At 33.1% G+C, this 10064-nt stretch overlaps 2 protein-coding genes across 2 annotated transcripts; one reads left to right on the forward strand and one right to left on the reverse strand.

The window, feature by feature from the left end:
- Window positions 1-760: 760 nt before the first annotated feature.
- Window positions 761-4773, forward strand: LOC133288262 (uncharacterized). The gene is made up of 3 exons (XM_061485982.1): window positions 761-890; window positions 3114-3219; window positions 3539-4773. Exons 1-3 carry the CDS (start codon window positions 769-771, stop codon window positions 4640-4642), a joined length of 1332 nt encoding a protein of 443 aa, XP_061341966.1. The 5' UTR covers window positions 761-768; the 3' UTR covers window positions 4643-4773.
- Window positions 4774-5907: 1134 nt separating this feature from the next.
- LOC133288211 (gamma-glutamylcyclotransferase 2-3) lies at window positions 5908-9266 on the reverse strand. Its single transcript, XM_061485927.1, has 8 exons — window positions 8928-9266; window positions 8706-8782; window positions 7842-7895; window positions 7113-7169; window positions 6956-6996; window positions 6803-6874; window positions 6343-6422; window positions 5908-6246 (listed from the first exon to the last, which is right to left on the reverse strand). The coding sequence occupies exons 1-8, from the start codon at window positions 9034-9036 to the stop codon at window positions 6179-6181; spliced, it is 558 nt and encodes a 185-aa protein (XP_061341911.1). The 5' UTR covers window positions 9037-9266; the 3' UTR covers window positions 5908-6178.
- Window positions 9267-10064: the final 798 nt, after the last annotated feature.

The following is a 10064-nucleotide window of genomic DNA, read 5'->3' on the forward strand; positions in this document are numbered from 1 at the left end:
TTATTTATTGTTTGAGCTGTTGTATTCTTTTGAATAAATAAGTTAGGAATTTGAAGTCATAAATCTCAAAGAAACATTTTGTCTTCAATTAGAAAGGTGATATGAAGTTTGATCACAAAGATCAATCAGAAAGTTCCAACTTGTCAAAGCCTTGAGACTTAAATCTTTTAGAACCTCATTGGAGAGATCTATTCACAAGGCAATTGTTGTTAGGGTTGTCAATGAAGTTTCTAATAAGCTAACCCAACTCAACCCATAAATTTGGTAGGTTAGGTTGTTCAATTTTTGGCTCACAAAAATCTGAGTTATTTTGACTCATCCCACTTAACCAATTAGTTAAATAGATTTAAGCCAAATTACAATAAAATAAAGTCAGGTTGACCGTCAATTGAACTCAGATTTTAATTTTTTTGGTCCAAAAATAAAAAATCTATTATATTATCATAGTACTACATCTCACCAATACGAATATAACATGCTTTTTGAGGAAAGAAAAAAAAGAATTTTTATATTATATTTATATATTTCCAGAAATATGTAATATATAATTTTATTTTGAATAAGAGTCAATGTTCTCCCAAAAAACACCCTTCTCAATATAGCCCTGGAATTTCATATCAGACATAAAAAAACTAATTAACAATCATAAAATTTATTACAAAATAAAAATCGTGAATTTTTTTTGCTGAAAAAAAATAAATTATCACCCTAATTTAACTCGGTGTGTGGTCTGTTTGAGTTGAAAATTGGTGGCATTGTTTAGTAAGCATGGGAGAGAGCGAAATTCCGAAGAAGGATGTGAAGGTTGAGGTTAAGACACCGTTTGTTACTGAATCCCAGATTGAGACTGCTATGCTCTCTCGCATCCCTCGCTTCAAGGAACAAGTCGAGTAAGTCTGCTTATTTCCTTTGTATAAACAACTTTATATCTTCTCAAACATTTTTGTTACTGTTTATCTTAATAAACTACATTTTTTTGGTAAATAATTTAAGGTTTATTATCTCTGGTGCCGAGAGAATTAATTTTATTTCATACAAACACATAAAATTATATATAAAAGTATATAAGTTTTTTTTTTTTTTTTTTCTTTCTCTTCACATTATCCTATATAAACTTCACATACTTTGAAGATAATTTCCCCCCCTTTTTTCCATACTTCTTTTCATATTTTCCTTTTTTTTCTCATTTAGTAAAAGGAAATACCGAGTTTGGTGCTCCTATCCTATGCATTGCCTCCTAAAGAAACGTCAAACTCATAATTTAAACTACTTTTTAAGGAAGCAAAGCATGTGTTTTATGATAACGTTATTAGTTTCACTTGTACATTGTTTTTAAATTTTTTTTTCACTCATCCAGTAACTTAAATTTTTGAGTTAAATTTATTTTTTACACTGCATCAGAGCTAGGTCACGAGTTCAATATTCATTGCCTCTCACTTTTTAGTGGAATTAAGTAAGGCATATGGTAAATCAAAAAGTGGGCCTTTGCAATATTCACGCTTCAAGCCAAAAAATCTCTTACGTGAAGATGTGTGTTAGAAAATAATATAAACTATTTAAAAAGCTTTTATTCAATAGATTAAGTTTTTGAGTTGAATTGATTCTTTAGAGTCAAATATTAGATTAATGTAGCACGATAAGGTTACCTATTATAGAATGTTTGGTAATAGGGGAGTAAATGGACTCATGTGACATTTATTGATAATATTCAACATGCTTTATGTGTGCATATGCTGCTAGAGGAGATCAGTTAACAATAGTGAAGTAGTTTTCTTTCTGTTGTAACTTTTTGTTAGTTAGTTTTTCAGTTGACTTAATTTTAGGGTCACGTGAGTCTTTTATTCATTAGCTTTCTGGTGTTAAGTGTGATCCCTATATATACTTTATATATGTAAATTATAATTTACTGATTGAGAGAATGAAAGTTCAGATTGCACTTCCAGATTCTAAGATGGTATCAGAGCTCATTATTGAGCTTTGATATTCGCCATTTCAATTCCTTCATTTTCTTGCTTTGTTTCTTGAGAATTCAACTTTGTTTTCATGATTCAAGATTTTGCTTTGAGTTCGTTACACCTTTCAATAGCGAATCAAAGCTCTGTTCCAATTCAAGAACCTGTGATCACTCCTGTTTCAACGTCGAACAATGCTTCCAATCAAGCCAATGCTCTTGAAATCTCGAATCCAGGTAGCCCCTATAAGCCATAAGGGGTCCAATCAAATGGAAGGTGTTGATTACTTTGAGACATTTTCACCAGTTGTCAAGCTCACAACAATCCGACTCCTTCTTGCAGTGGCTGTCACTAGGAACTGGCATCTGGAACAACTTGACATCAACAATGCCTTTTTACACGAATAACTATTCGTGTTGTGTTCTTATTCATGATATTCATGTTTGGTTTGACCTATACATAACCTGCCAACTTGAATTGTGATCCTAAATTAGGTGACTTACTTTTTTCCTGACTTCATTAGTGACGTGTAAGTCTTCAATATTAGGAGAGTACATAAGGTATTTTCCACACAAAGGTCCGACTTCTATGTATCTGCCCAGAGCAAGAGCTTGTACTAGGTTTTTTTTGTTTTTGTTTGTTTTTCTTGTGTGCTTGTGCAATCTGCATTTGATTTTTGGACTTTCAGATGGTCTTGTAATGTTCTCTCATCCAAAATTATGAGGTATTGCTAAGTTGTTAGGGAAACTAGGAGTATGGACCATGTTCCCTTCTTTTTAGGAGGAGTTTTTTGAGTATATCACTTTTTGACATTAATATAGGACTTGATATCAAATCATTTTAGGTTTTTTGATCACCAATGAAGTCTGTCTCTTAATTTTTTTGCTCTGCAGTTATTATCTTCTTGCAATTTTTGTGGAAAGGTTACGATAATAGGCCTCTGCTCTACCAGTAATTAGGATTTATATGATAGCATGAACCCAATGAAAATTGAATCCTATTCAAATTCGTTGATCTGTCTTTCTTTGTATTATATATATGGCTTGTTGGAATGACAATAGTTTCTTTGCATAAGTCAGTGAGGAATTCTGGCATATGACTATCTGAGTATGTATATATACACATATTTAAAATTAATCAACTGTTTCTTGTTCAATGCAGTTCTTTGACGTTTGAGGGGGTCCGAAGATTGCTTGAGAAAGACTTGGGGTTGGAGACATATGCTTTGGACGTCCATAAGAGATTCATCAAACAATCTTTGGTGAAGGTACACTTTTTTTTTTACCTGTTATGAAACCCCAAATCTCAACACAGTATGGTGTGTGTATATATATATATATATATATATATATATATATATATATTTGGGGTGTCAGCTAATGAAATGAAATGGTTAGCCACATTAAATATAGTTGATGGGCATGGATAAATAATGAACAAATACTATATTGTAGTTATGAAACGCCCATATACTAAAAGTTTGACCTTTGACTTTTGGGGAAGTCAACTACTAATGAAATTTGTGAGTTGAGATGAAAGCGTAATTAGCACTATAATTTTTCTAATGTCAAAGTCTTTTGTGGTAGCTTGTTCAAATTGCAGAATCTTCATCAGCACAGAAAAGGAAGAAGGGGATGGACGATATTCCAGACCCCTCTGGCGTTGGCTACAACGATCATAGGAATATCATTGAGCCCAAATATCTGGATTCTCAATTTTTCACTGCTGAAGGGTTTGTTATTTGTGATTTACTAGAGGCAGTAAGTTTGAATAAATTGGCTGAATTAAACAATGACTTCTGTGATAATATGGTGAGAGTATTTTACAAGAACTTGACTTTTAGAGAGGATATTCTAGTTTCTGAGGTTAAGGGGAAAACCATTCGAATTAAGATCAATGATTGGAGAGGTCTGATTGGCTGTCCATATGCTGGACGTAAGTTTAATGGGGCTAACTATAAGGATTTTGAGGACTATCATAGGGACACTTATGTGAGGACCTTGCTTAAGCCTAATGTTACAAGGTTGCCTAAGTCTAAGTTCAATGCCAGACTTCTTACTTTATCTAATAGAATTTTGCACTATGTAATTACTAAGATGATTGTTCCAAGGGCAAGAAATTTCTCTATTGTATTCGATAGCGATGTGTTTGCGATGTGGGCCATTCATGAGAAGGCAAATGCTAATTGGCCATTTTACATATGCTCAGTGATGTTAAAGGCTGCTAAGAGTGAGACTTGTGCACTTCCTTTTGCTATGCTAGTTAATCATATTTTGATGAAATATGGAGTGGACTTGAAGAATGAGAATTTGGTGAAGGTTAAGAAAAATCATCTGTTTGGAAAGAATCTGCTTGCTCAAATGGGTATCAAGGAAATTAATGGTGTGTGGACTAGAGTTGAAGATGAGGAAAAGCCTGCACCAATGGAGGAAGACCAGCTACATGATATATCTGACGCAGATGATCCTGCTGTTTTTGCTGATCCTCTACATGCTGCTCCTCCTCAGGACTATTATTATGCGTTGGGTAACATTATGGATTCTCTCAGTCGTGTGCATGCCACATTGAAGTCCAGCTTCTCCTATATGGGTAGTGAGCTTAGGAGTATTCGGTCGCGAGTGGATAGCATGGAGACTCAGTTTGCTGCACGTCTGCAGAGGCTTGAGGATTGTTATTCGAGGTATGCATAGTCTAGGACTATATACACATATATGTGTATATATATTTATCTTTGTATTATGACTTGTGAGGCGTTTGGCTTTGCTCCTATTATGACTCGTGGTTGTATATGTTTTGCTCTGATAGTATGAATTATTGTGACTTACGGTATCTTTTTTGCTTAATGGATATTTTGCTATGATATTTAACCATAAGTGGTACTTGCTTTAATTTTGCTCTATATTTTGACGTATGTTGTGCTTTTTCCTGTGACATCTTGGTTCGATTAAAAAAGAGAAAGATTGTTTTCGATGGAGTCATACAAGACAAGTTATGATAAAATAAAAAACCCAAGAGTAATGGGATAACAATCCAAAAAGTAACAAAAGATCAACAATCAAAAGGAGAATTGAAGAGTAAACCACGAGTAACAAACCATGGACAACTATTAACAAAGTTGAATTCAAAACACAATCCATGTTGAAAGAGATCAAGTCCAAGACTTTATAGTATTTAAAATTTTAGCAGAGACAATTTGTAAGACAGTAAGAGTATTGTTGTGCTTTCCATTTATGAGCTCGAAAGAATTCAAAATACATGATGTCCAATTGCAAGATTTTGTCAAATTCTCTCAAACATTTTTGAAAGGCAACCCGACATACTTTGACTGCAAAAATATTTTTCAGAGTCAATAATATGTTTCTAAACGTAAGAAACGAAATTTCAATTGAGAAATCCGAAAGGAAGTGTCACATGAGGCTGTTACTGACATCTAAAGGTCAGTAATCGATTATCAGACCCCTTGGAAGCCAGTAATCTATTACAATACAATAAACCAAATAAATTATTTACAAGAAAAAAAATTATGTTAATCTTAACGACTTATAATTCTTAATGGTACAGAGTTGGTGAGAATGCAGTAAGAATTCAGTAAACAAGCATTTGTTGATTTTTTTGTTCCATAAAAGGATCTCTTACATTTTTGTGCTCCCCATGCACATCCAAATTAGTGGATCACAAGAGAGAGAAAGGAGTGAGGAGAGAGGAGAGAGGAGAGATGAGAGAAAAAAATATTTTTTTCTCCAAGAGTCATCTTTTAAGTGGAAGGAACATAAAGGGCCGGGACCACTTTAAATTTTTCCCTTACATCCATAAAACTAATCAATGCTTGAGATATCGAGGTTGCATCTACGAGTATTTTCTTGCACTCGAACCTATGACATTGCAGCAGTTCTTCAACTTTTTCAAATGCTGAATTTAAGCTTGCTTACCACTTTTTAATATAAAGGAGAGAAGTGGGCAGAAAGAAGCGAAGTGGCGTGTAGATAATCATGCTTTTATAATATATTAAGTAAAGATACATAAAAACATTGTGCTATATGCATTGTAATTGGGCTCTACTATTGCAACTGTTCCACTTCTATTTAGTTGCCCATATAAGCCTACAGGAGAAGATTATAAGCATAACTAGAGCTGGATATCATCTCCCATTAACATGTTTGAAAGAATTGAAGGTTCCAACGGATTCAAATAAAGAGCTGCTCAAAGTCTCATAATGTAGTGCTGATTCACTGTTTCTCCGAAAGAATATGCCTGACTTCATTTGCAAGATCAATGACATGCTTGTCTTGGCACCCTAAATAGTGATCAGTAGAAAGGAAAAGGGAAAAAAAAAAGGAAATTTAGAGAGAATAATTAAAATGACCAGTGAACTCTAGTTATAGAACCTTGCCTATTTCAAGAAGAGCCTTTTCAAGTTGGAAAAGATAATCTCTGTTAGGTCCTGTGGGTCCTTCAGCGTGAATTATTTGCCTGTAGGATAAAGAAGGCAATAATTTGTACTTGAGTGATGGATCTAAATGTCCAAAACACAATTACAATGCATGAACCATATATCAGAGACTAAAAAGTAGAAAGAAAATTCAGCATGATCCTACATTCAGATAACCTTATTTCATCTACACACAGAAAAGGGGCATCTTCAGTCATGTATCATAACATGACGGTTAAAAAAAATTAATCATCACCTTTTAGATTTTCAGAAACCGGCCTGTTAAAATAATCATTGCATAAAAGACTAACTCATAAGCCTCCTGAAGCCAGGTTCTCCAACCAAAATATAATCTTGAATAATAGAAGTTTATTTTTATGCCACAAACTAAGTCTGTAATAGATGGTAGAAAGATAAATACCTCGCAATCTCTTCAACCGATGCAGGGCCCAAATAATTTATGTTAACTTTCTTGTCTGGAGATGCTACATATCTGTAAAGTGTTCACAGTGATCTATTAACTATGATCAAAACGTGCAAAAAGTGAAGTTTTAAGGTTGTTTCTTTCACTTACACCATCACTCCAGAAACGGCTGGAGTTGTGGCAGTAACCTCCTGAAACAAATTTCAGTAGATGCCAACATTCATAAGTGGAATAACTACTATTATAAAGCATAATAAAATAACGTAACTTATCTAATTTTTTATTCTTTTTGGCATATGGCACTTACAGTGAAAAAATCTAGGTATTCCTTCTTGTCATATTGCTTCTCCCTCACTTCCAAATGCTGTGCAGTAATAAACTTAAATTATCAATCTAAAGTACTGATATTTGATAAAAAGAAAGAAAGATAGCAAGTCACTTGGGACTTGGGAATGAAGTGTTGTTTTTATGATTATGTCAAGTATAGAAATTGTGGGCTCGCATCACATTAAATTCTATACACCAAATACACAGGTGCTAAGTGAGCATAATGCGGTTTCCATATGATATAAGCAATTCTGTAAACAATTTATGCAAGTCTGGTATTCTTAAACAATCATATGACATGGTTCATTGGGTGACGTTGAGTTTGGGGGTGTGAATGGATAAGGTACTTTACCTGCAAAAGATTGATGGTCGAAATTTTCTATATATATTGTTATCATAACAAACAGGGATTCAGCAGCGCCTTGAGATACAAATGTTGAGGTAATAAGACAACAGAAAGCCACCAGGAAGTCTATTCAAATATCAATGCTCAAAAGACATGTAGTTATTTGTAAAACAAAAAAAGGCTAGCAAACTGCCATCCAATTACAAATGTATAGCGAAAATATAATAATGACTCATTCAGTAAGACGTTAGATAGTAAGATCACAAAGCCTAGCCATTCCAGAGGTGTTTACTAAAGGCTTAAGCCTTTCTTTTCTAATTGATCACTTCAAAGGCTGCACATTTCAAACAATTGATTGCATACCGTTAATGCAGTTTCTTCATCTTCTTTCTTTGAGACCTTGTAAGCAACTCCCCACTATCTCCTTGCAAAATATAGTACGTGTCCATTTCAAATATTGATTGCATTTGATAATTTTGACTCGTAAGAAATAGAAAATTAAGAATTGACAGAATAATTAAAAGTGAAAAACAAGAAATACTACAAAGGCCAAAGTAATTAACTGAAAATACAAAAGTAAAATGTAGAACTAAGATTGAACAATAAATGAAATGCAATTCTACTTTTACTACCAACAACCAAGTTAAACTTTGTTCTGATTTCCATAAAAGACTAAACTCAGTCTTAGTGCGTATGTAATTTTGGTACCATACTTTGTTTAACTTAATAGAGATTCAACAAATGGTAAACATACATATCAACAAAATATCTTGCCTAATATATTTCTTTTTCTTAAACAAGGATAAATTGTAGGCACGACAGCTATACAAGCAATGGGTAATTTCAACAGCCTACACCATAACAGAAAAAGTGACCAAAGAATTATAGCAACTAGTAAAACACAGTCAGACTCAGAAAGCAAAAGACACATCCAGAGATTGTTCCACTTTAACCTAACCTACTCACAGTAAGAAAGGAAGTATATAACTTAACAATAAGCTTACATCACACCAATTTTCTTCAAATGAACCATATTATAATCTGTCATTTGCATGATCATAAATGTAATATTCATAGTTTGCACAGACATACTAGGGGATCTGTGTAAACTTCACATAACAATACAACTAACTGTAAACTCAAATGATGATTTATGGAATATTTTATCATTGATAAATCAACTGACTAATGGGGTCTTTAAAAAAAATCAAAACTTGGAAGACTTACACATATTTCTCCTTCAGCAGGCTCCAATGTCACTGTTCTCCCTGGGAACTCAGGGGTTCCTCTGTGGTCAGTGGAACCTAAAAGGGAAGATCCACACAAAAAAAAAAAAAAAGCTATGAAGGAAGATTGTGTTTTGTGTATTACTGGGGAACTTTATACTTTGAATTAAGCAGTGAGAGAGGGTGAAAAAGAAGGATCGGAAAAGTGACAAAAAAATTATACCTTGATAGAAGACACGTCGATAGCCCTTGATGAAACCAACAACACGCTCATCAAAGTGAAACCCAGCTTTCCAGATCAAGGAACCGTACCCAAATACCCATATTACCATGTTTTAAGGTTTTCACTATAGATTTTGAGGTTGGTAATGGTAATTGGATTACAAGAATAGTGGATTACTTTAGTTGCAGACACAACACAACACAACACAACTGAACCAAAGCAGTGGTTGGCAAATTCCGACTTCTATCAAAACTGAAAACTGAGAAGTAAGAGATAAGCCAATCACATACGAAACTGCAGTCAGTGACTCATTGGGGGTATGAACAAGGCCCCACCCTTCGGCTGCACCAACATAAACACTCTGACAGATCATATACATTTGTTTATTTATTTGTTTTAAAATGTTTTAAAAAAATTTGTCTATCTTTTTTGTCACGTGCGCGCGCACATACATGAGGTAAAATTCACTGAGAAAAAGAGTGAAAAAAAAAGTGGGTGTTAATTTTTTTTATGTGTACACACAATTTTATCTTATATAATATCAGAAATTATATTATTTATTTATAAATCTATTCACTTTCTTTATTATTATCATTTTTTAATTACATTTTACTCTATATATAGACGCACAAGACAATTACTATATACCAAACTATTTATTTGGATGACTTGATTATTAAAAACAAAAAAAGAAGTAGAAGTTTGATTAGATATTTTTTTCTGTGCTTCCGTTGTGTGTGAGATGAATCTCTAATTTATACGAATGAGGGACCCGTTTTAGACAGATAAAAGAACATATTCTAATATATGAGAAAAGATATTTAAGAAAAAAACTAAAATTATAAAGAGATATGTCTCATTAATTTTAAAAAAAATCATATTAAACAATATTTAAAAAAAATGCACGACTAATTCAAAATATTTTAAATTTTAAAAATAAAAGGTAAGAATGACATTAAAGATAGATTAGCATACTGTAGCAAGTTAGCAAATACTATCATCAATAAAGTTACATACTACTGAAAAATAAACTTATTAGGAAGGTGAAAAAATTTAAGGTTCACCCATCCCACTGAGTTTGAACTCAGTACAATCATAGTGTATTTTTACTAAGATACATAAGCGGATCTTGGGATC

This window comes from Gastrolobium bilobum, unplaced genomic scaffold, assembly GCF_033153095.1.
Source record: "Gastrolobium bilobum isolate Gb01-03AN ecotype WA unplaced genomic scaffold, APGP_CSIRO_Gbil_v1 utg776, whole genome shotgun sequence".
NCBI lineage: Eukaryota > Viridiplantae > Streptophyta > Magnoliopsida > Fabales > Fabaceae > Gastrolobium > Gastrolobium bilobum.